This window comes from Daldinia caldariorum, assembly GCF_022478825.1.
Source record: "Daldinia caldariorum strain CBS 122874 unplaced genomic scaffold F4812scaffold_10, whole genome shotgun sequence".
Taxonomy (NCBI): Eukaryota; Fungi; Ascomycota; class Sordariomycetes; order Xylariales; family Hypoxylaceae; genus Daldinia; species Daldinia caldariorum.
Window position 1 is genome coordinate 1,018,921 of NW_025953046.1, and position 24,468 is coordinate 1,043,388.

The following is a 24,468-nucleotide window of genomic DNA, read 5'->3' on the forward strand; positions in this document are numbered from 1 at the left end:
TTAAAAAAAAGTTTTTATGGGGAAGTTTTTTCTAGTGGCCAAGGCTAGGTAATAAGGTTGTATCAGGGTCCGCAAGCAGCTGAATTGTAAAAGCCAAAGTGGTCCAAGCGTTGGTTCTAGGCAATTCTAGTCAGACGGTAGATGTGCAGTCATAACAATCCTTGGTCTAGATTCTTTTCACCTATCAGCCTTTCAGCCTTTCTAAATTTTTCGCATCGCAGCAGTGCATCTCCCAAGTCGCGTCTCTGTCTACACTTTCGCCAGCCAACATTACGACTTCATTTATTTTTAGGTGCACAAGCCTTTCTTTTCGAGTCTATAGAGTAATTACCATTAGTCAAAATGTCTGACTATGGCGATGATGGAGATGTCGGTGGAGCGTAAGTTGTGCTATTTTCACGTCCAGTGTGACCAGTACTCTAACGCGTCGCAGGGACGAGCCTATGTTCGAGGATGATGAACCCCTAGACGATGAGCTCGACCCCGAGGTTCCCGATGGAGAGGAGGATGAATTCAACCGCAGAGGTGTAGATGAGGAAGAAAACGTTGTTGTCTCGGGCGATCCATCTGCTGCCGCAAACCGAACAAAGTCTACAACCAAATCGAACAAAGATAAAAAGATCCCTAACGAAGAACGAAGTACAACTCCATACCTGACAAAATACGAGAGAGCCCGTGTCTTAGGTACTAGGGCACTACAGATCAGGTAAGGCAGTGTTGACAAATATCAAAACTTGGCAGATACTGACTAGATATTGTATAGCATGAATGCACCCGTTCTTGTAGATCTAGAGGGAGAGTCAGATCCGCTTCAGATTGCTATCAAGGAACTACGCGAAAAGAAGATCCCTCTGATTGTCCGGCGCTATCTTCCCGATGGCTAGTATGTCTTAGATTTCCCATACTACATGTGTAATTAGCTGGTGCTAATTATTATACAGCTACGAGGATTGGTCCTGCGAAGAATTACTCCAGTAAACCAGATCTGGGTATCATCTTCCTCGGCCCTAAGCATTCTGGATGCTTATCCTAGCATCACATGACATCCAGTAATGCATCAGCAAACAGGGCCGACCCATAGGACTGCGCAGGAAGGAGTCGTTAGATGACGTAGAGAAGTTTGCACGAGCATGGAGTTAGTGGTTGCTTTCGGAATATATTAAGTTTTTCCTCAGGCATAAGACTTCCGGATATGCGGCGTCAAGGGACTGATGTATCTTCCGTTGGCTATGTGGTAGCCAATCGCCTTGCATAATGGTCGTGGGCGTGGTCATCAGCTTCTCCGTCAGCTACTTCTGAGTCTCACCCAGGCGGATTAAGAGACGGGCAAATATCCCATAGCCGCGTGCGCTGACAAGTAAATTGTTGCCCGACGCAGCTGAGATTTCCCACGGAGCTCATTGGTTACTGCCGTCAGCTGAAGATTGATTGGTACTGTTGTTATTATATTTCAACTAATAGCCAACAAAAAACGATTAATTAATGCATATGAATGCGTACCTAAGTACTCTAACCTACCTGATTCAGTACCTAAATTCAGAACACATAGTTGTGATTATACTCTTTTTTTTTGCACAATCTGCTAGGGACAGTATGCTTAAAATAGCGTAAAGCTTCGTATTGAATTGGATTCCGCATAAAATGTCGATGCGGTGTGACTACTCCATACCAGGTATCTTAATGTAAGGCTATCGAGGGGTTCACTACCTAGGTTATCTGACAACGGTTCTGCTAAGCTAACAGCTAACAGCTAACAGACCAATCAGCGGAACGGGCCTATGACGTCTGCTGACCGTTGGGAAAATTGAAAAGTGCATATCAGCTCAGCCCATGCAGCAGCAGCCGCATTCTCCCTTCTTTTCGATAGCCTGTACATAAGGTTCCTAAAATTAGGACCATGGACCGTTAACATTATACATGTAGTAGGCTGCAGACTTAACATGCTATCTCTTGTCTTGCGACGGTATATCGTAAACGAAGTTAGGGCGTTTGTCTCTGCCAAACGAGACCAAAGCCAAGAATAGTTATCATCTTGTCGAACTTGCAATTTATAAGTATTACACACATACCTATCATTATCCCTAGATAAACTATTCTTATACACATACATTACATTACATACCTATATATTCCTTCTTGCCCACTTTAGCATCCACTGTCCGGGATTGAATAGCAGACACGATAGGGAAACAGAAAACTCCACTCGATACCTCTTTTGTCCTCCAGCCGTCAGCCGTAAACCGTACATTCATACATATATTCATCGATCCGCATAAACACTCATCCACCTCGAACTTTCCTTTCTAAAAAAAAAAAAATAAATAAATAAAATAAATAAAAAAAAAGGATTTTTAAGAAAATATAAAAATCGTTGTAAGGCAAATCTTATCTATCCGCAATAATGCAGCTCTCCTCTATCATTACCAGCCTCGTCGCAGCTGCCTCTTGCATCTTGGCCCTTCCGGCGCCGCAATTGGCCAAGAGAGAAATCGGAGGCGTAAGTCCTCTATCCCTCACTTCCTTCCGCATCGCGTCGCGCAAAAGGCTAACTCGCCTATCTCCCAGGTCCTAATTTGCAATGGCGCAGATGCTACGGGCACATGCCATTATGATGTATACTCAATGCACGACTGCCACCAGCTGCCTGACGGCCTGATCAACAACGCCAAGACCTTCGCTCCCGATGGCGACGCGTTCTATTGCTGGCCCAAGGTGTAAGTTGCGAGATATATATGCCTCTTTCCCTTCATAACCATTGCACAACTTTAGCTAACTCTATGTTCTTCCATTGTATGTAGAGGCCGCTGTGACCAGATCTGCACATCTCCCACTGGTTGCACGTTCGGCGCCGTGTCCTTCTACAACCCCGTCAAATGGGATCTGTCGACCATTCACTGGGACACTTTGATCACATCCTTCGAATGTAGGCTCAACGAGACTACGAAGGCTTAAACCTGGGAAGAGAATTGACGACGTAAAAAAGAGAAAAAAAAAGTTTGGCAGACTGGCATGACGCTAATGAGGCAGACAGATGTCTGTTGTTAATATGTCCAAGCCAAAAGTCTCCAACACTAAATAATACGAAGTAACAACTCGACTTTTCCCGTTGATTAAAATGGGCTGCCCGCGACGGAGTCTAGTCGGCAATTCGGGGTCTTTTTGGGAATTAGTAGCTGCCAATGACGTCGCTCTAGCAGCTTATGATGTGGGGTAGATAAGAAGGGAAAATGCTCCAGCTCTATCTCCCCTCTTCTACGTCTCGATAATTCGAAAAAACTGCCGGGGAGGAGCTTGAGGGGCACCAAGTTCATAATTCATTACGTTGTACATATTAGAAAGCATAATCGCATCGTTAGAGACTCAATTGACTTCACGGGATCATAGATCTACTTCTCCTTATTAGTTTATTTCCCCCCGTCTTTGACTTATACATCTATCTAACCAATCTAACCCACAGGTAGTTAGAAGAATATAGTATTGTACAAGCAAGTCCGTTTTATATTCTACGGTACCTAGGTATCTACCTAATCAACAGCTTGATACAACCTAGGTACATACACAGTGGCCTTCAGACTCTTCGCGAAAATGGCCTTCGAGACCAAAGCCACCATCGCCAACTTCGGCGGCAAGCTGCTCAAGCTGCAGCACCAATCCTCCAGCACCGGCACCCCCATGGACGTGAACCTTTTCCTGCCCCCGGCCGCCCTCGCCTCTCCCGCATCCAAGGTCCCCGTCCTCATCTACCTGTCAGGCCTCACCTGCACGCCGCAGAACTGCACGGAGAAGGGCTTCTTCCAGGCGCACGCGGCGCGGAAGGGCATCGCGGTCGTCTGGCCGGACACCTCGCCGCGCAGCGCGGACCCGTTCCCCGGCGAGGCCGACAGCTGGGACTTCGGCGCCGGCGCCGGGTTCTACGTGGACGCGACGCGGGCGCCGTGGAGCGCGCGCTACCGCATGGAGACGTACATCACGTCGGAGCTGCCGGCGGCCCTGTTCGCCGCGTTCCCCGACGCCCTGGACCCGGCGCGCGTGAGCCTCACGGGCCACAGCATGGGCGGCCACGGCGCGCTGACCCTGTTCCTCAAGCACCCGGGTAAGTACCGGAGCGTGAGCGCGTTCGCGCCCATCGCGAACCCGTCCCGCTGCCCCTGGGGCGAGAAGGCGTTTACCGGGTACCTGGGCGCGGAGGACCGCGAGGAGTGGAAGAAGCACGACGCCACGGAGCTGGTGCGCGGGTGGGCGGGCAAAGACATCAAGGCGCTGGTCGATGTCGGGACCGGGGATAATTTCTATACGCAGGGGCAGCTGTTGCCGGAGAACTTCGAGAAGGCGGTTCAGGAGGCCGGGGTGAAGGGGTTGGAGTTGAGGTATCAGCCGGTGAGTTTTATTTTATGTTATTGATCGTTTATATTTGTATGAATGGCGGGGTGAGAATGGGAATGGGAATGGGAGTTGAACTAACTGACTGACTATTGTGTAGGAGTATGATCACTCGTATTTCTTCATGTCGACTTTTGCTGGGGACCACGTCGAACACGCTGCCAAGTACCTATTCGCGTGAGGATTAGCTCGGGAAAGGGGGGGTTAGTTACATAATCATCCCCCAACAGCTACAGAAGCCCGGTACCACACAGCATATTATGTATATGTACGCTTTTTCCTCAAGTGCTATGAAATTATTAGGCGCGAGTGTTACCTCGAAGCAGAGGCCCTAGTCACAGTGATAATAGAGACACCAACAGCTTAAGACTACTGGCTTAGGAGTAGTACTATTTACACGTCCTGGGAGCAACAGGTAGAACTCGTAAAAGATAATTTCGGAACACATATTACGTACCCTCAAAATATCAAATTGTTCAGAAAATTCGAAAGTGCTTCTTTATTCAGATTACGTGGTGGTATATATTGACACTGTAGCTGCGGATATCTTCAAGCAAGAAAAAAAAGACAATACTTCGCTTCTGGGGTGCGTCGTTAGGTCTGAACCATGTTACTCTTCTGCTTCTAGCTCTGCCTCTTCTCCGCGGGGCTTAAGCTTTCCTTCTCAAGCTTACTCTTCATCTCCGCATCCGCCTCCCGTCGTATCCGGTGAAACGCGAGCTTTTCAAACCGGCTCATCCCCTTCCACCAATGATGACCGGCCTCGTGCTCGCTAATGCGCTCGATAAGCTCCGAGGTTTGAATCCTAACATCCCGGTCCTTATGGAACAGCCCAAGGGCTATATAGAAGAGTCCCGCGTGGGACTCTGGTGCTACTGATAATAGTAGGCTGATCTCGTCATACGAGTGGACGTACTGGGCAAACGTCAAATAAATTTCTTTGCTCTGTGCCGGAGTTAGACGCTGAGACCGGAGTCGATCGTGCATGTGATGTAGGTCTAGTCCTTTCAGGGGCCGGATGGTGTATAACTTGGCGAGGTCCTAAAATCAACTAGTTAGTTGCGAAGTGTTCATGGTTTAGGGGGGGCCGTCTTACTTGGATGTAGCTATAGTAACTTCGGGTATTTCTCCAGCCCTCAATCCTACACACGTTACCAGCAAGCTCCTTCTGCTTAGCAGCCTCATCCGCCCATACATATCCATGACCGCCTGTAGGACCACCTGTAACAGTTTCAAACTCGTCGCCTCCAATATATAGAGCGCTGGCCCCATAAACCGTCTCCTCGAAGGCTGCTGCTATCCTGGTGAACCTGACGACCCAATCTCTCCACTTGGCCCGGATAACATGTTCTCCGCGTCTTGCCGATATGCTCTTGAGGATGTCATTCATAAACACTACATCTCCCGTAAAATCGATGGTTGCCGTACTGGATGTACCGCTAAGCATGCTCGCAAAGGCAGGATTTTGCTGTTGGAAATATATGAGCCCTTCTGTGATTGGAGCCGGTTCAATCTTTTCGCTAATCTTCATCCTTCCTGTCTGGAGATCGCATAGAAGATCCCACCATTCGGGATGCAGCTCAAATGTCGGGTTCGTAACTCCAGCAATGAAGCCAGGCACCTTCAAAAGATCGTCAACTTTGGTAAGATCTGTGTACGGGAAGGCATGTCTAGTAAATCCCCGTAGAACGCCGCCGGATGCTAGAGCACATGCCGCCAGGACAGCCTCTGCAACCTCGCCTGACGGCATATTATGCCCAACAAAAATTATCCTCTTCTGGGTTAGGAGTGCATTAGCAAGTACTATTATAGGGTGGGTTCCCGGGCCATTTGTGGTTAGATGACTATGTATAGCAAATTGCTGTGCCGACTTTGCGTGCGGCTCTGAGAAGGTCTGGATGAGCTTGATAAGCGAGAAATCTCCAACTGTTTCGGGCATAATCGCCGTTGGAACCTTGACAGGAATAGGAATGCCCTTGTACATGACTTTGCTCTCAAATTCGTGAGTGTCTCGTGGGACTGAGTACGCGGATTGGCCTTCGAGATGAGCTTTGGTCCCTGCTCGAGAAATACCTTGCAGCTTAGGCGGACTTTTACTTGCGTCAAAGGGCTCACCAACCCCTTCAGCTTTGTCCTGGGCAATTCGTCTCTGTATCATTCGCTCAAATTTTTCAACGAATAGGTCTTGATTATTGCTAGCTTGCAAGAGATATCTCTCAAGCAAGTTAAGCTTTGGCATTAGCGATAGGTCCATGCTATTGACGGCTTCGTAGAGCAACGCCAGCGTTTCCGGGACAGGTGATTTATAATATTCTTCCAGCGCGAGTAATAACAGAGGCTGCTATAGTTAGAAAAGTAGAACAAGTTGACATAGAGGTAAGTCTTGGCTAACCTTATATATATGTAAGAAGGGGTGTCGTGTACATATAGCCATTGCTTTGACTACGGCGCCTCTCTTCACACTTTTGTCGTGTCTGGTATAAACCAAGTTTAATACGTATATCAACGGCGGCCCCTCTCCTCCTTCGGGTTCCGAGTCAGTCGATTCGTCATCGTCCCAGTCATCATCGTCCTCATCTTCGTCCTGCTCGTCATTCGTATCGTCATTTCCATTTATGATCCCAGCAGCTTTATCCCTCTTTAATTTCCTCCTCTTCCGTCGTTCTTCCTTCTCCTTTTTCTCTTCGTCGTCGTCCTCTTGGGTTGTGTCCTTATGCAAGAAAAAAATAGTCCAATCTTGGGTACGCGAATGGACTTGGTCTGGTAACATGAGTTCTGCTAACATATTTTCGTCGCCGGTTATCGCGACAGGGTACTGGTGCTCCATGACAGGACCTCGGTCGATGTCAAAGGAGGCAACCAAAATATACTCGACATGGTTCTCGGAAGATTCCCGAGGGTATTGCGAACGTAATTTCCTAGGAGACTGGCCATTGGGGTTCGGCTTCCTTGGCGGTGAGAGGGAGGAATTTTGCGAAGATTCGGCAGTCTGACTCCCGAGAGAAGAGGTCTTAGATTTAGAACTGGGATCCGACGTGCGGTTGTTGTTTACTACCGGAGGCTGGGGTGATCGCGGAGGGCGCGAGTGATGAGACATCTGCGAGGGCGAGCGCGAAGACAGAAAAGACGACAGCGATGTGCGATGGTTATGGCTATGGCTATGATTCCCACTACCGCCGCCATTGGAAAGGGATTGGCTCGTATTTGTTCGCGTAAGATGGGGGAACGCCATTTGAGCCGATACAATTGTGACCGGTTATGCTCATTTGGTATGATCGTCGCGGTTGACGAGTCCGCCGCTCGGGTGGACTGTTCGAAAGTTGATACTGAAGGACTGGGCTTCAATGCGTCGCCCAAAAGTATATACAAAGTATATACAGCTTAACAGCTTCGTCTCGCGACTGTAATTAGGTCGAATTGAGTCTGGGCACAATTCATTGACCCGTTGCGGGGATTATTTTTTTCGATCAGCGTCGCTGTGCCATTCGCAACTCAGGGGTCGCCGTGGGTATATGGGTATATGGGTATTATGGGATTTCTCGATTTCTCGATATCTCGATTGGCCGGTTACATGGAACGAAATCAAAAAATCAGGCCAGGACGTGAACAATGCCAGCGATAAGAGAAACAGAAAATTGGAGTCAGAGAAAACAACGGCCGAGACATGATCTGCTACATTACCATCACTTCGGAATTGTTCGAACTTAAAAGGTAGTATTTCACCCTGAACAGGGGAAGGGGGGGAAGAAGAGGTGGGAAGAAAAAGGTACGAAAGTGAAAGAAAGACGTTTCGTATCAAACCAGACCCTTGACAATTGGGATTTAGTTAGGGACCCTTGTAGCCATGATTGCAGCCAATGATTAGCTGGGATAGACCCTAGAAACTTGGGGGATACTAGGGGAGGGGTTAGGGGGGCTAGTTTCTATCTCCTCTTTTAAGCTCTTTTTATCTCATTTTAGCGTGCTCTCTGGCGCTAAATGCAGTAAATGGTAGCAAAAAGATGCTCCATCAGTTTACTTTGTGCTGCCTGTGGCTTCCTATTCAGTGGCATTCACCCCCCAAAAGGCCCTTGACCCCACCACTTTTTATCACTTTTACTATGTATCACCTCAGACATCGATTTAGATCCATCATGGACCGATTAACTACAAAAGTACTTACGAATGAGGAGATAGACCTACATCCTGTACGACATCGATAGTCTGTTTTCGCGATGGACCAGCGCCTCATTTACCACAAGAAGGCGACCTAAGAATGGCCACAACCTTATCTAAATCTCTTCGAGCCAAGGATCATCCGCGCAGTTGAGGTTGTCTTCCGGATAACCTTTTTTTTTTTTGGAGGCGCTCCTCATACCCTATTCACGCTACGCTACGCTACTAAAAAGGTAAAAATAATAAATAAATAATAATAAAATATACATAGTAAGAGAATATTTTAAGAGCTTTACACCTTAGTAAGTACATCGAACGCCGCGATGTTACCCATCAGATTGCGCCCAGTTGCGTCAACGAGCTAGACTCAGCCCAAATGTGTAGCCATGCTATATTTATTGTTCAATAACGACGGTCGAAAGCCGCATATATCTGCATGTGTTCTGCATGAGCTTATGCTAGATGTCAATGAGATGCAGCCATCCGCACCTAGTGCCAAGCTTCCAAGTTTTGACAAAGGAATAGCCGGAGGATCTCCGTTACAGTCATCGAGCTCGAAATAATAAGAAAGGATCGGGCTACATGGGCTACTTCTGATATATTGGATCTATTAAGGGGCAGGTGAGGTAAGTGAAGTGAATTAATAATTCAGCAGAGGATGAGTTTAGTTTTTAGCATTGAACGAAGCTTGTTGAATGTTTACTTGTGTACGTACGTGTAAGTACTGTCGCGATTCACTCCTACCTTTGGGTAGTCTAAGTGATATACAAGGATTCCATTAAGTATAAACCACTTATACCTCATTCAATATATTGCTACTCTTCCCTTTGGATTATCGTTGGAGAAATGAGATGACTATTTCCAAGTAATATTGTGTCGAAAGGTAGGTAAGTAATGCGACATAAAGTCGAAAAGAAAAAATTAAAGTGGTATTAAGCAATGATTTATATTACAACAACCTGATTTCAATCAAGAGATCGAAGACATATTGCCCAAATCGAAAGGCTATAATTCTGCCGTATATCCTCAAGTGCGAACTTGCTATAGTGCATGAGCTTCTAAATTTGATGGTCGGGTCCCATGTTCTCTTTCTAAGACGGCATGTTCAAGAGAGCTTCCTGAAGCTTTAATTTATTTGTATAAATGGGACGTGTACTATAGCAAATTCGCGCTGGGGGACATAGTAGGTATTTAATAAGTTCTAGAGCGGGAAACTTGGCATTCCGGGTTTCTACTCGCTCCTTATTCCTATCATAATCTACTGATGGAGACATATAGGATGCTTTTATTTCACGATATTATACCGTTAACTACCGTACATGTGTAGGTTAGGTTAGGTTAGGTAGTTATTCCTTAGGGTCATATTCCGCGCAGACAGCGTACATCAGGCTACGAAATTGATATATGGTCGAGTTTGATGGCGAAGTTCCGAAAATACACTCTTATATGATTTACTAATAAGGCCAGAAGCTTGTATCTTCCATGTGGTTAAGAAACCAAAATTAAGTAGGTAGGTGCGTACGTAAAGTAAAGATGCTAAACGCCAATATTCCTCGTTGGCATAGTTGAGAACTTAGAATTGACATGTATGCTGTCATAACTGTAAATTGGCTATATCCGTGTTTCAATAACGACTCCTAGCACTTTGTATGCGATAGGATCACCTTTCTTTGATACGAGATACCATATATACTTAGCTATCTGTCCCTTCTACATTCTAACACTCTAACTAGTTTCCTCGACTCGAAGATGCTTGAATAATTAATTATATAGATATTTTCGAGTCTATCATTAATCGGGTTATTATTGACGTGGTAAGCGTCCAAGTATAACCACAACCTCTTATACAAATGATCTATGTCTTAACTTACCCTTAAAAACTTGTCGGTGAAGCCTTAGTATAGGATAACGGGTACGAGAAATTTGATGCCCAAGTTCTCCTTACTATGTAGAAGAATGGATATACGTTTCTTTGGCAATGGAGTTAGGTTCTAGATTTCTGGAGTTGAGCCTTTGTGCATGAACCTAGTGTACCTAAGTACATACTAAATCTGGTAGGTGGGTTATGCGGTTGCCCCGCAACGATCTGGCATACAGGCACAACGATACAACAGATGTTCGAGATGCGACGCGCACTTTAGCAAAACTCCAAAACTTAATACAATTGCATTCATGCGTTAAATCCTTTGCGACAGCTTGCCAAATCCAATTTCATAAAATCAAGAAAAATCTGTGGTTGAGACTGCTCGTTTACCTACCACTCTAAAAAAACGCATTCTACTTTGTTTACTTATACGCAATTGAAGCACGGCCCAGGGAAATCGGTGACAATGGTGAGTAATGGAACCCACTTGACAGCGGAGCTCCCTGCATCGATCGTCCTCTCCCCTTGGTTGATGATAGATTGGTTCAAATACTTACATCGTACGGGAAAATAGGCTACGCCAGCGGGTTACAAGCCATCGCCTCTCGGATACGGCTCTCCTCGAAGTTCCCCTTTTCGACGACCAGAATCTCCCGCCTCGCCGTCATCAATCAAATATACAACACCGACTCCCTCACCTGCAAAACCCAGCGGCCTACATACCCCTTCTAGATTCGCTGCTACGGTAGAATCTCCTACCAGCTCAGAAGGACTGACTCCTCGTGGATACGGTCAGACGAACGATATGCCTTTCACACAATCCCTCGCCTCTCCGCCACACATAGCGTCACGGGCTCCATCGCCACTGCACGCCGCAGCTCAGGGGAACGCACTTTCTCAATTACAACCGGCACAGCTCCGAGTACTCAGAGATGTATTCCAGATTCTGGATAGAGACAGCGATGGTGTTGTGAATAGGGAGGATGTCGTAGACATGCTCAATCAACTCGGTATGCCTGCACAGCTCGTATCCTAGGGCCATTGGATGTCAATCAATACTAACGCAGATGAATTAAAAAGGACTACCATCCAAGCAATCTGACATCTCGCAATTCTTCCCTCCAGGCGGCCCGCAAACGACGACCCTCGCGGTATTTCTCAACTCGATAGCCACAACACTGGTTGCGATGTCGCCGAGTGCAGAGCTGCTATCGGCGTTTTCGGCCTTCGACGACGACGACAGCGGCCAAGTCGACTTCTCCGAGCTGCGTGACGCTCTGCTGCACACCGCTCCGGAACCGGGCGAGAGAGCCCTGACGGCGACCGAGGTGGACAAGATCATGCTCGGGTTCAGCGGGAGAAGAGCGTTCAGCAAGAGCATGGCCGGCGGCGGGTTGAGCAAGCGCGGTGAGGTGTTCAAGTATCAAGAGTTCGTGAATTCCATCGTAGGCGGCAATGGGTCGTCAGAGCCGAGCTCCCATGATAACTCCGAAGAGTGAAAAAATTATTCTTCCAATGAAAAGAAAAAAGAAACAGAAAAAAAGAAAAAAGAAAACCTAATTCTTGTACTATGTGCTGGAGAGGTATGGGACGGATCGGGGGCTTCGCGAATAAAGCACTGGCTCGAGTGCTAGAGTAAGGAGTTCCAGGCGGATGAACACGACTATAATAGTTACTGTAATTACATTTGCGTTTTTTTCCTTTTTCTTTTATATGAAGTCCTTTCGTATTCGAGGACATACAAGGTACTGGGTTAGGGGGTAAGGACACACATTTATCGAGGCTAGACCTTGACAATTTTCAGCGTAGTTGAGCTACCTGAAAAACAAAGCTGTCACATTAGGTACCGTTACTGGAAGATGGCGGTTTATAAGATTAGATTTCTGTACACGAGTTTAACTAGGGAATATCAACAATGAAGAAGTCTAAAAACATAGTAATATACCAGCTACCGAGCCCCTAGTCATAAGGCTTTACTGAATTTGGACCGGGCACATGGCTGGCAATATCCGAATCTTGAACTAGGGAGGGCTTGATAGGTTACACTCTTGAACCAAATATCTGGGTGACACGACATCATTTGATCCTTAGTGTATATTTGGTATAGCATCTGGCCATGTGTTTTCACGAGGATCATACCTAAGCTTACCAACGGTTCATACCTCTTGCCTAGGTACGTACACATTTCGGCTGATACCTTGGGTTAGGTACCTATCGCTTACTGAAGCACAAACAACGTTATCAATATCGTCGATATCTGGAACCGCTGGACGAGCTAGGACCAGCCTCGCGATTAAAACACGTGCTCTGATTGGCATTTCCTACGTAATTAGAAAAGGTTAGAGTGCACTAAGAGAGGCGTTCACAACCGGATTCCACCGGGTTGTCCCACGAACACCAGGCCAGCACACGTGAATTATCTCAACCTTGTCCCTGCATAAATTGGGTTTAGCGATGCTGTTGAGTTACCCGGTTGAGCGACCCGCGACGTGACAAGCCGGACAAGCTACGTAGCGCGGTAAGCAGCTTGATATCCCGTTCTGTAGGTATCGATACGAAAAAAGTGTATAATAGGACCTGCTATTGCGTCAAGGGACCAGAGTTGAAACAAACCCACAGTGGGAAGAATAGGGACGGGCAGGGACGGGCTCAGGTTACAGTCACAATTTAGCGGGCTTGGCAACCCGAGTCCCAAAAGTTCTTTTTTTCTTGATGCCTACCAGCCTGCGACTATGACAAGCCATGGCGGTCATGACAGTATCTTCCCGCTGGTCCAAGCGCCCTAGTACTTAAAACCCTCATACCAAATTTGTACCTTCCCCCATAGAAGCTTCGAGAATCGGTTGAAAAGAAAGGGGTCCATTGGCTGGGGGAGAAGTGGGCTGGGTGTTTGGCTGCAGGGTCTACTGCCGCCCTCGGAACGATCCTTGCAACCCCTGTCTGTCTATTCATCTCGGCTTGCCAGGATTGACGTCTCCGCGCGCGCACAGTGGTACAGTATTAACAGCAGGTACTATGTAATAACGAGCCGCTGACGATGATATCAATTCCATGGAGTTTTGATGAGATAGTGAGACTCATATCAGCGGAGGTAGACGCCGGAGAAAAGAGGCCAAAGACCAGACCAGACCAGAACAGCTCAGCGCAGAAAAGACAGAATGTCAGTCTGTTGCCAGAGTGAGCGTTGCAATTGACAAGCACAACGCATTGTTCAGCCTCTCTAATTCTAAGTTTGTGGATGGGATTGGCTTGGTAGGATGCTACCTGAACAAGCGTTGCGGAGATATATAGCCATTCACAACACCCGACTTTATGTTGTAGACGCTGAATAAATTGTAAACATGCCAATGCCCCTCATTTTGGTTTATTGGCCAACCGAACTTCGGCCCTCTGAATAGTTTGATCAACATGAATGGATATTGGTTAAAATTATAAAAAAAAATAGTGGTTGTTGAATGGTTGATGTTGTTGAAACTTGAAAGATAATGGGCACTACGTATACTAGCCTCTAGGTAGTATGCTACATTAGGTACGTATGAGGTAGTACCTACCTAAACATGCAGTAGCGGGGTGGCTGGAGATTTCTGGAGTCCTGGTTAGAGTTCAATCGATGATATGTACATACATAATGCTAGGTACGTATGTACCTCACGTATGTAAATATGATGCCGATATACCTACAGTAAATACTACCTCTAGGTACCTGTGAGGTACAATACGTAAGGATGCCTGGGCTAAGCTGGACAAGCCTAACATTGAAGCCTAGCAGGCCTATTGAGAATGTACTAATAACCTCTGATCAACGCACTGACCCGCTGACTGACCAAGTATTCGGGACTTCTTTCTTTCTGGGTGCTTCTCCAAATTTCACAAATTTCAAATCCCCAGCCTGACGATTCTTATCCTTATTCAATAGACGCGAAGCAGATCACTAAAGTTCTAGGCTGTGCGAAGTACCGTGCTGTCCCTGACACCCTGCACATACACTGGGAGAGAAGGGGAAAAAAAATTAAGTCCTCAACAAGCTGATAAATCGTACCTATCTTTGGTTGTCATCTTTCACAATTCTTATCTTACATCTTAGTTTTGTCCGTCCTTCATAACCTTTTTTTTAAACCCTCTTTCGTCACCGCTGTGCCTTTCCCACAAGCGCGGCCATCCTAGTAGCCCCCTCGAAATTATTCAGGGACCTTCTAGTCGTTCACTTACATTTAAGGATAGCCATTGCTCTCCTCTTAACCAGCTCAGGTTTTTTTGCCCCAGTCCGACTGGAAAACGAGAGAAAATAAGTGAACCGAAGAAAAGGGACCCTTTTTCTCCTGCAGCCTGCGACTCGACCAGAGTTGGCTAGTATCTAAGGGGAAAGCTAAGTACGGGCGGTGTGTCTTACGAGTCGGAATCACGGGCGTAAGTGAATTTTTTTTTAGGGCATTATTTCATGCCTTAGTCCACTAGTTGGACAGGTCTAGGAAATGCACCACTGAGAGCGCTATGGTTCTTTGCATGTCAAACGTCAATTGGGTATACATGAATTTTTGGTGTTGCAAAATTACGGGTGATTTAAAACTTTATTTTTTTAACTTTATTTTTTTTTTAATTCCCATTATTTCTTGTCTTGGGAAGAATTAAACTAACCGATTTTTTTTCTTCGCACTAGGGCCTAACTAGGATCCAGCAGCATCACGTAGAGGGTTATCGAAACAACGAAAAGAGCGTTTGAGGCGGGAACCATAGGGATTAATTATTACCTTTACCTTAGGTAATAATAGAGGTGTGGGAACTCTTTTTTTTTTCGTCCTAATCAACGTATCGAGCTCGATTAAAGCCGAATACCTCCATTCCAAATGAAGGGCCTATTCAACTCGAAAAAATCCCCAAAGAAACAAACTGCAGGCGATAGCAGCGAATCTCACTACACCCCTAATTACCAAGATAAACCACAACCTCAAATCCCTCGTTCGGAGCAGACTTCACCCGTAAAGTCATCTACCAGCTCTACTAGATCGTCCCCCACCAAAAAGCCCTTGCGCCCCGCATCGCCTTCCCAGCGGGAGCAGCCTAAATCGCGAACTTCTCGCTCTTTTGCGAGACATTCGTCCGACCAGGGTTCTTTTTCAAGGCGGAGTAAAATCGACACTGATACTCATCCTCTGAACTTGCCTCCCGAGGAGCTCAAGCGCTTATCTGCTCAGTATAATATGAACAGTAGGAAATCCGTTGATAAGATGGACCTCGACAAAGATACCCCGGCCGTCCCTCCGACCTCGCTACCTCCTGTACAAACTCAATCTTTCACTATCCCCGTCAATCCCTCTCCCACCAATGGGGTAAAGAAAGATGCGAATGATGAGACCGAAGGCCCGGCTCCTCCGCCTCACAGGTCAAACCCCTCTAGCCCGGTCCCCACCGATGCGGAAGCGGCCGAGGTTCACAAGACCGACGGAAACAGGTTCTTCAAGCAGAAGGACTATTCACGGGCCATTGCTGAGTACACAAGTGGTATGCTGTTGCGAAGTCACATATTATGTTTTTGGGGAGACTAACATATACATTAGCTATCCAGCTTATGCCTAATGAACCTACCTACCTGAGCAACCGTGCTGCGGCTCTTATGTCTGACCGCCAATATGAGGCTGCTCTGGAAGACTGCATTCGTGCTGTAGACTTGGATCCTCACAACCCTAAATACTTACTACGTTTGGCCCGTATTTACACCAGCTTAGGACGTCCTGAGGAGGCAATGACTACCTTCGGACGTATCCACCCTCCTGCTTCTGCCAAGGATATGGCTGCCGCTAGGGAAATGCAGCATCACGTTCGAGCAGCCCAGGACGCCCTTGAACGCGGTACCAGCGGTTCCATGGTTTTGCATGCGTTGGATCAGGCCGAGAAGTTGCTCGGGCCCGGAGCGAGCAAGCCCAGAAAGTGGCAGCTAATGCGAGGCAATGCATACCTCAAGATGGGAGGTGCTAACTCATTAGGAGAGGCGCAGAATGTCGCAATGTCGATTCTAAGACAGAATAGCCAGGACCCGGAAGCATTAGTACTACGAGGACGTGCTCTTTACGCCCAAGGAGAAAACGATAAGGCCATTACCCATTTTCGAAAGGCGTTAAGTTGTGATCCCGACTTCAAGGAGGGTATCAAATGGCTTAGAACTGTGCAGAGACTAGACAGAATGAAGGAGGAGGGTAATGCGGAATATAAGGCCGGACGGTGGCAAGCCGCTTTCGACAAATACTCAGCTGCTCTGGAGATTGACCCTTCTAACCGAGGTATCAACTCGAAGCTCTACCAAAATCGGGCGCTCTGCCAAATCAAGCTGAAGCAATTTAACGAGGCGATCGCCGATTGCGACAAAGCCATCCAATTGGATCCGTCCTACATTAAGGCCCGGAAAACGAAAGCCAACGCATTAGGCCAGGCAGAGCGATGGGAGGATGCTGTTCGTGAGTGGAAATCTATCCAGGAGCTGGATCCTGAAGATCGGACCATCCACAAGGAAATCCGCAGGGCAGAGTTGGAGCTCAAGAAGAGCCAGCGTAAAGACTACTACAAGATTCTCGATGTTCCTAAAGATGCCGATGAGACCACTATCAAGAAGGCTTATCGCAAGCTCGCCATCAGACATCACCCGGACAAAAACCCTAATGATGACGAGGCCGCCGAACGTTTCAAGGATATTGGTGAAGCTTACGAAACCTTGAGCGACCCTCAGTACGTGTTATTCCCCTATTTTTAACTATTGCTCTCTTACTGATACCCTCGCAGAAAGCGTGCTCGCTATGACAGCGGAGACGATCTCATTGACCCTGCCGACATGTTTGGTGGTGGCATGGGTGGCGGTATGGCCGGTGGCATCGATCCAGAGATTCTCTTCAGCATGATGAACGGCGGTGCTTCCTTCGGTGGCGCTCAAGGCTTCGGTGGCGGTGGTTACGGTGGTCGCACGCGCTCTCAGGGTTTCCCCAGTGGTTTCCACTTCGGTTGACAATCCAGGCCGGGCGAGGATATCGATGGCGATTCCGATTATGATCGAGATGTTAACTCGGAGAGTGAGCGGGCATCTTGGGGCCAGTTTGAGCAGGGGTCTTCTCATGGCGTGGCCTTAGACCAGAAGATCACCCAATTCCGCTGGTCCCTAATGGCAGTAGCGTGCGCGTTTGTGTTTCTCCCCCTAGAGTTGGCCACGACGTTGTTTGCGTTGTATATCTGCGGTGCGCTGGCAAAGTCATCGGGCACGATACGCGGGATCCTGTAAAGAAGTAGGGACTTTAAGCATTAGACGCTTCATCATCACCGGCGTTAAGGGGGTATCATCATATTGAAAGCCATTTACGTGGTGTCCTTATCTCTCAGGTGCCAAGAAAGAAAGAGAGAAGATGAAGATGAAGGAGGGCGTCTTACTTTAGGACAACAGCATAGGAACGAGCAAGGGTCTGCTCGCAAAAAGAAAAACAGAACTAATGATAGACAACCCTCAATGATAGGCATGATTCGGAACGCTTTTGTTTTTGTTTTTTTCTTATTTCTTTTTCTAACATTTTCCTACGGGAATTGTATATGAATCACACAATGCCAACGCGCTATGATGTACGCATTCCGATGTTATGAATTTTGTTCCGCTTTATGGTGACGATTTGACAGCAATGCCACCTAGATATAAGATGTACCTAAGCATGGGTATACCTTTGTCCCATTGTGCTTATTGTATTAGGTTCCTAAGGAGGTAAGCAAGTAGGTATTATAGATCTAGCAATACTAGCTAGGTACCTGATAAAGAAAGCCCTTCGTTGGCTAAGCTACCTAGGTAGGTAACCAGGACTTTTAAGACTTTAGAATATTTCCTACCTATATAATTGTCCGTCTTTCGGGATATACCGTTGACATTACGCAAGACCTTCCAAGCCTTTGATTCACTTACCTCACTCGATGCAAGCCAGCACCCTATCTAATCTGTCCAATTTTATCTTATGAGAGTTTATAGCAACATCAATTATTCAATAGGGGTAGAGTCATTGCCAACTCTTAACCATGTCGTACTCCTCGATCGTATAATGACACTACTATGTACGTTCCTGGGCACTTGTTCAATACAATAATGACGAAATAACAACAATGATTTGTTAGGAGAAATTCCATTTATTTAGGCCAATCGTATCCCCCGTCATTTCAGGGATTAGGTCGTACCATCGCGCCAAAGCAATGTAAAGGTTACCTAATCTACCTAACCTAGGTACAATACCGAGGTACCTACCTTCACTAACCTAACCTGAAGTTAATACGTCTTGAAACTGACGTATAATTGCAGACGTAGCTTTAACAACAACCTCAACTCTGTTGGGTCTTTAGTAGAATAATTCTTAGTTTCTCAAAAACACAGCTATGAACAATGTAACTTGAATCATTGTAGTATAGTAGTATACTATTCCAATCAACCAAACAAACAGACACGATCTTTCCGAGCATCCCTTTCCGAGCGCGCAGCTGAGCAGAGCTGAGCAGAGCATTTCCCGGCCGAACCCCACTCGTCTGCCAACTAATTTCGCCAGCATCACCAGCTTCACCATACATAGTACATACCTAATCCAAGTCCAGGGAACCCGACTACCTATTTAGCATTATGGGGGCCTCTCGCGTCCTCCGGCGTTTCTTACCCTTCAGCCGTACGGTGACGCCGCTGCAAGCTGCCACCTATCTCCTCGGCATCGCGCTGTTCAGCATCTCGTTCCTCGTCTTCCTCAACTCCGCCGTGTCCTTCGTCATCACCGACCTGTTGGGCGTGAAGACGGGCGTCGGCGATATCGTCGGCACCCTCGGCTTCGTGGACGAGGTCGTCGCGCTCGTCGCCTGTCCAGCGTGGGGCCTCGTTAGTGATCGCTTGGGCGTGCGCTGGGTCGCCGTTCTCGGATACGGTATTATTGCTGTCAGTCTGTTCTGCTTCGTCCAGGCCCGCGATGTGTATCCCAGCTTGGTGATTGCGCGGATCGCCTTCGCGCTGGGCGCGACGGCTGCCGCGACTATGGTTACGGCTATCTTGCCCGTGCTTACGAACAACGAGGGGGCGGCGGTTGAGGACGGGGTTGATGGGGGAAACGATGATACTGTAAGTGTGGAAAGCGAGGACTCGAGTCGCAAATCGAGTCATCATCAGAGAGATAGCGTGGCTATGAGCTTGGAGAGTGACGCTACTATTACTCCGGAGATATTTACCCAGAACTTGTCACGTAACCGAAGGGGAAGCGGTGGTTCAGAATACTCTTCAGATACATACTGTACCACCGAGGAAAAAGGTGGTAGACCGTCGGCTCTCGCAGGATACGTCGGCCTGTTCACAGGCTGCGGAGCGTTAGTCGCTCTGGCTCTTTTCTTACCGCTACCGGCACGATTTTCCAGGAAAGAGGGCGTTACCCCCGCACAGGCCATCACGCAGAGCTTCTACGTCGTTGGCGCCGTTTCCCTGGTCGTAGCCGTCTTCGTGTTCTTCGGTCTTCGCGGTTTACACGGAGAGGAAGGGAAGGGCTGGCGGATGCTCCTCGGCTTACGCAAGCAGCAGCAGCAGGATGTCGATGAACCTAGCGGTTCCTCCAGATGCTTTGCGTCTTCGTTGTCCAGAGCAGCGCACAACGGGCCGCTTCCATACCACAAGCTTCTGATTTCGTCGCTCCGCCTCGGTGCGACGGACCCGCATATTGCGCTCGGATATCTGGGAGGCTTCGTAGCACGCGCAAGCACCGTTGCTATCTCGCTCTTCATACCGCTTTACGTAAACGCGTTCTTTATCGGCAACGGGTATTGCCGCGGTTCGCCTAACGACCCGTCGCCTGACTTGAAAAAGGAGTGCCGCGCCGCATACGTGTTAGCTTCGATCTTGACTGGCGTCGCGCAGCTGGCTGCTCTCCTATGTGCGCCTCTATTCGGTTACGCCAGTAGAAAGAGCAACGGCATTAATATTCCCCTTGTATTCGCATCCCTCCTCGGCGTCGTGGGATGGATCGCGTTCCCGCGGCTTCAAAGCCCCGAGTATGCGAACGTGAGCAACCGCGGCGGGAGCCCGGCTGTTTTCCTCGTGGTAATGCTGGTCGGCATCAGCCAGATCGGCGCCATCGTGTGCAGCCTCGGATCCCTAGGCCGCGGTGTCTTGGCTGCTGACGTTCCTATTATTTCCAACGACGACGAGGAGGGCAATGGGGTCCCGCACTCGAATGACGACGAGACAGATTCCCTGCTGGGACAGGACGCGGGCGGAAGCAGCGGCAGCGACGCCGGTCCTAGGAGAATGCAGAGAAGAGCGCTGGTGTCCCGCGTGCAGCTCAAAGGCTCCATCGCGGGCGTGTACTCGTGGTGCGGCGGCGTCGCGATTCTGCTCCTGACGAAACTCGGGGGCTACCTGTTTGACGTGGCGTCGCCCGGCGCTCCGTTTTACATGATGGCTGTTTTCAACGGTGTACTGTTCGTTGCGAGCACAGCTATCGGTGTCGCTGTGAGGAGAAGTGGTAGGTCGACGAGTTCCTGAAAAAAAAAAAAAAAAAAAAAAAAAAACAGAAAGAGAAAAGAAAAGAAAAGATAGGGTTGAAACGAAAGAGATAAAAGCGCAAAAGGGGATTATGACCCTTGTGTAATTCTTACTATGTAGAACTAGCGCGAGATGAACGCGGTCATTTGAATGCGAAAAGAGACGATGATGTTCTCGTATTGTAAACTGCCTCTATTTATTGCAGCTGACATGCTTAATGTACTAGGTACAGATCTGGGTTTAAACTGGAGGCAAATTATATATCTCCAATTCTGAATTGGTGCTTCTTTTGGCGTTATATATTTTACCCCTGAAGTTTATATCGTAAATGTATACCTAACCTAATATACACCTGTATTTCACGAACAATTTGTCGAGCATTGTCTCATGATATATCAGGAATATAGCCATACCTACCTAACCTAGGTAGGTACCTGTATATGTACCGAGGAAAAGATGCGGCTCACATAACTCCAGGGGATATTCTATCAAGCAATGATCTGACATCTGGAAGAGCAGTATCTACCTAGGTAGGTACCTAAAGCATATATCAAAAAGGTCAGTTGATATGTGATTAAATAGTAGTCCAACATTATCCCTCCCGCTCTCTACTTAGGTATGTATGTATGTACCAGTCTACATAGGTAAATCACAGGTTTAGTTATTTATTTATTCCCTCGCACGCCAACCAACCAACCAACCAGTTAACCAGTTAACCAGTTAACAGGTAACCAGCTAAACTAACTAGATAGGTACCTAGGTAGGTAGCTAACTCGTCACAGGCGGCTGGTTCAGAGCCATCCTCTTAGCGACGGATCCGTGCTTAGCTTGCCAGGCGTAGAAGTAGACCAGCGCGGCGAACGGCTGGCCGAGGATCGTGAAGGAGACCCAGAAGATGCAGTTGCCGATGAGGCGGCCGTTGGGGCCCTTCATCTGCGCGAACGGCTGCGTCAGCCAGATCAGCGGGATCTGGACGAGCATGCCCATGAACGCAACCCCTGTGGAGATAAGGTGAGCCATTGGTCCGTCTTACTTGAGAAAAAAAAAAAAAAGTCTTGAAGTGTAAAATGAAGAGTGAGGTGAGAGAGATGGGGGTACATACCTATTGGGTTCTTGGTAGGTATTCCCACCAGGAGTTCGTGCAGCACGGCGGAGACGAAGAATACGGCGACGCTGGCCAGATTCATGTTCCAGCCTCGGCCTATCAGCGGCGAGAATATGTGCCTCTTCATGAACTGATACACGGGCTTGTTCCACAGACGCCAGTAGTCCCCCAAGCCCGCCGAGTTCCACCAGTCGTCGTAGAACGAACGGTCGCCGAACCGCATGATCTCGGCCAAAGCGTTGAGCGACGACTGGAACAGGGCGAAGAAGCCGGCTAGCCATATGATGAGCGAGATCGTGGACAGCTTCAACAGCCGCTCGACAATCGATACGAAGTCTAGGTGGTCTATCTTGTCGAGCGAGTTCCATAGGACCGGGGCCGCGTACTGCGCGCTGCAGAACCATATGAAGACGCTTAGACAGCCCAGCTCGCCTAGCCGCTTGATGACGAAAAGCCACCTGATGTTCTCCGATCGAGGATATACCGGTTGGTAGACGAGAGTCGGAGCCCACCAGAAGTAGGTCAGATTGCTCATCGTGATATTCAGGGGGTACGGGCATTGCGCATATATCTCAGGGAGAGCAGCCAATTCGCCTTTAACCGGGTGGAGATACGCATGGCGGAGGTCCCTGTTCGTAAGCGCGTACGATACGACCTTCATGTAGACGATAATGACGTGAAGCTCCGTTACGGTACCAATCAAGGGGTGGTAAATATGGAAATAGACGACCCAACTATGGACGGCCAAAGCTAGAGTGGCGTTCAGAAGATGGGCAGTCCTAATAATCTTCCACTTCGCCTCGAAATTGGCTTGCTGATCTTTCGTCGGGGTCGCGGGCGCCCCTTTGATAGCGGATTGTGCTCGCGAGATCCGGGCCTGCTTAGCTGCGTACCATTCCAACGAATACGCGATAAAGAGGTGACAAGGAACCAGTATATAGAGGAGAAAGCCGAGAAGAGTATCTTTACGACGGAAATCGTGGCACGTTAAACATATCAGGTTTCCGTACTGCCGCTCTCATGTAAGTATGTGTTCGATCAGTGATGTCCGGCTATATGTGTGCTAACCTTTTGCATATTCTCGATGACCAATCGCAGATTTCCGACCACTGGGAAAGAGTCAGCATGACAAACACGTTCGGCATGACAAGAGAATTATAGAATATATATACCTAGCACGATAACCATCAAGTTTCTAAACCCTAAGAAACTGGGAGGGGCCGTCGCATCATGGCTCAGGGTGGATGGCCTCGACTCGGAGTGAACGGCGGTAACATGTTTATATTTTTTAAAAGAAACATGCTTCTTTTCTCCATTTGTTCGTTCATCGGGAACCTCGGCGGGGGCGGAAGGCTCTCTCGTAATCTCATCTCGTCGAGCAGATACTGTCCCCGTAGGGGCTTCGAGACTTGTAGTAGTGGCCGAGTCCATGATTGCCCTTTGTACCATCGTAGTGGACTACGTCTATATCAGAGGCACGCTTTCGTCGTTAGGGCACGTTACGGAAGAGTTCTCAGGAGAAATCTCAGAGGAATTGGGGGAGTTGCCGGGACACTAGCAGCTACACATTTATCAGCAAGAGTTTCACAGAAGTTCAATGCTCTCCTATAGCCTCGAACAGACAACGCCACTTCAACGCAAGCGCAATCCTTTGGTCGCTAATGAGTAAGAATGGCTAAGACATGGTGCCTAGCGAAATTCATATGGCGATGTGATTTCGGCTTGGTATACATAGGAGCAAAGGTGATGTAATACCTTGGATGCGAGGTGACCGCCCCTGTCACGCATATGTACAGTAAACCTAAGAATAAAATAAGTACTAACTAGAGGGAGGAATGCGGCATCTTCTAGTATGTTGGCGACTAGACTAGATTGATTGGAATGTAAATAACAAATGTTCATACGAAGAGACAGACGGGTGTAGGTCTGATTAAGCATGCCATGATTAATGATTAATAGTTGAAAGGCAAACCACAGAAGTCCCTGGTCGAACCTTGAGCCTATTTTAGTGTAGGTCCTCCAAGATAAAACCGTACCGAGCTGCAAGTTAGCCAATGGGTATCGCCATCATTGCATCAGAGACCCTGTCGATCGAGGTCTGTGGGGACAAGGGGAGCATCGCCCTTCTGTCGCATTGGACATTGAAAGAAGAAACGAACCACTTGAATAGTGGGGAAAGATGCAGATATTATCTATTAGTTATGTCCATTGTCAAGGAGTTGATGTTGTAGGTACCGAGCTTTTTTTTTTTTCTCTACCTATGTGTTGTCATATATTATCTGGTGTTGAGGCTTGTTGGTGGGACATTTTGGAAGATGGTAACAGAAGAGGTATTCTTTGTAATTGGATCGTAATTTTGTATATCCACGACAACTGAATAAATCACGTTACAAGAAAAGAACATATGAGCGAGGAACATCGTAGAAGAGCGAAAAAAGAAGAAAAGAG

The 24,468-nt window shown here is 47.7% G+C and overlaps 8 protein-coding genes across 8 annotated transcripts; 6 read left to right on the top strand and 2 right to left on the bottom strand.

Annotated features, from left to right (window-relative positions):
* The first annotated feature begins 157 nt into the window (after positions 1-157).
* On the top strand, positions 158-1,665 carry F4812DRAFT_431938 (RNA polymerase Rpb6). The gene is made up of 4 exons (XM_047934473.1): positions 158-380; positions 434-706; positions 764-883; positions 942-1,665. The coding sequence occupies exons 1-4, from the start codon at positions 343-345 to the stop codon at positions 976-978; spliced, it is 468 nt and encodes a 155-aa protein (XP_047789579.1). The 5' UTR covers positions 158-342; the 3' UTR covers positions 979-1,665.
* Positions 1,666-2,256: 591 nt separating this feature from the next.
* Positions 2,257-3,031, top strand: F4812DRAFT_56964 (uncharacterized protein). The gene is made up of 3 exons (XM_047939206.1): positions 2,257-2,497; positions 2,566-2,714; positions 2,799-3,031. Exons 1-3 carry the CDS (start codon positions 2,402-2,404, stop codon positions 2,950-2,952), a joined length of 399 nt encoding a protein of 132 aa, XP_047789580.1. The 5' UTR covers positions 2,257-2,401; the 3' UTR covers positions 2,953-3,031.
* F4812DRAFT_56993 (putative esterase) lies at positions 2,858-4,996 on the top strand. The gene is made up of 5 exons (XM_047939207.1): positions 2,858-2,974; positions 3,032-3,402; positions 3,458-3,489; positions 3,551-4,377; positions 4,481-4,996. Exons 4-5 carry the CDS (start codon positions 3,586-3,588, stop codon positions 4,559-4,561), a joined length of 873 nt encoding a protein of 290 aa, XP_047789581.1. The 5' UTR covers positions 2,858-2,974; positions 3,032-3,402; positions 3,458-3,489; positions 3,551-3,585; the 3' UTR covers positions 4,562-4,996.
* On the bottom strand, positions 4,871-8,150 carry F4812DRAFT_431943 (spindle pole body interacting protein). The gene is made up of 3 exons (XM_047934474.1): positions 6,773-8,150; positions 5,477-6,718; positions 4,871-5,421 (listed from the first exon to the last, which is right to left on the bottom strand). Exons 1-3 carry the CDS (start codon positions 7,610-7,612, stop codon positions 5,005-5,007), a joined length of 2,499 nt encoding a protein of 832 aa, XP_047789582.1. The 5' UTR covers positions 7,613-8,150; the 3' UTR covers positions 4,871-5,004.
* A 2,490-nt stretch (positions 8,151-10,640) lies between these two features.
* F4812DRAFT_431945 (EF-hand) lies at positions 10,641-12,434 on the top strand. The gene is made up of 3 exons (XM_047934475.1): positions 10,641-10,868; positions 10,974-11,409; positions 11,480-12,434. The coding sequence occupies exons 1-3, from the start codon at positions 10,866-10,868 to the stop codon at positions 11,896-11,898; spliced, it is 858 nt and encodes a 285-aa protein (XP_047789583.1). The 5' UTR covers positions 10,641-10,865; the 3' UTR covers positions 11,899-12,434.
* A 2,809-nt stretch (positions 12,435-15,243) lies between these two features.
* On the top strand, positions 15,244-17,390 carry F4812DRAFT_451550 (uncharacterized protein; the record flags this gene model as incomplete). The annotated part of the gene is made up of 3 exons (XM_047936228.1): positions 15,244-15,898; positions 15,955-17,116; positions 17,171-17,390. The coding sequence occupies 3 exons, from the start codon at positions 15,244-15,246 to the stop codon at positions 17,388-17,390; spliced, it is 2,037 nt and encodes a 678-aa protein (XP_047789584.1).
* A 1,275-nt stretch (positions 17,391-18,665) lies between these two features.
* F4812DRAFT_431951 (uncharacterized protein) lies at positions 18,666-21,154 on the top strand. Its single transcript, XM_047934476.1, has one exon. It carries the CDS (start codon positions 19,023-19,025, stop codon positions 20,913-20,915), a length of 1,893 nt encoding a protein of 630 aa, XP_047789585.1. The 5' UTR covers positions 18,666-19,022; the 3' UTR covers positions 20,916-21,154.
* A 529-nt stretch (positions 21,155-21,683) lies between these two features.
* On the bottom strand, positions 21,684-23,451 carry F4812DRAFT_460119 (MBOAT, membrane-bound O-acyltransferase family-domain-containing protein; the record flags this gene model as incomplete). The annotated part of the gene is made up of 4 exons (XM_047937653.1): positions 21,684-21,913; positions 22,018-23,029; positions 23,089-23,129; positions 23,193-23,451. 4 exons carry the CDS (start codon positions 23,449-23,451, stop codon positions 21,684-21,686), a joined length of 1,542 nt encoding a protein of 513 aa, XP_047789586.1.
* Positions 23,452-24,468: the final 1,017 nt, after the last annotated feature.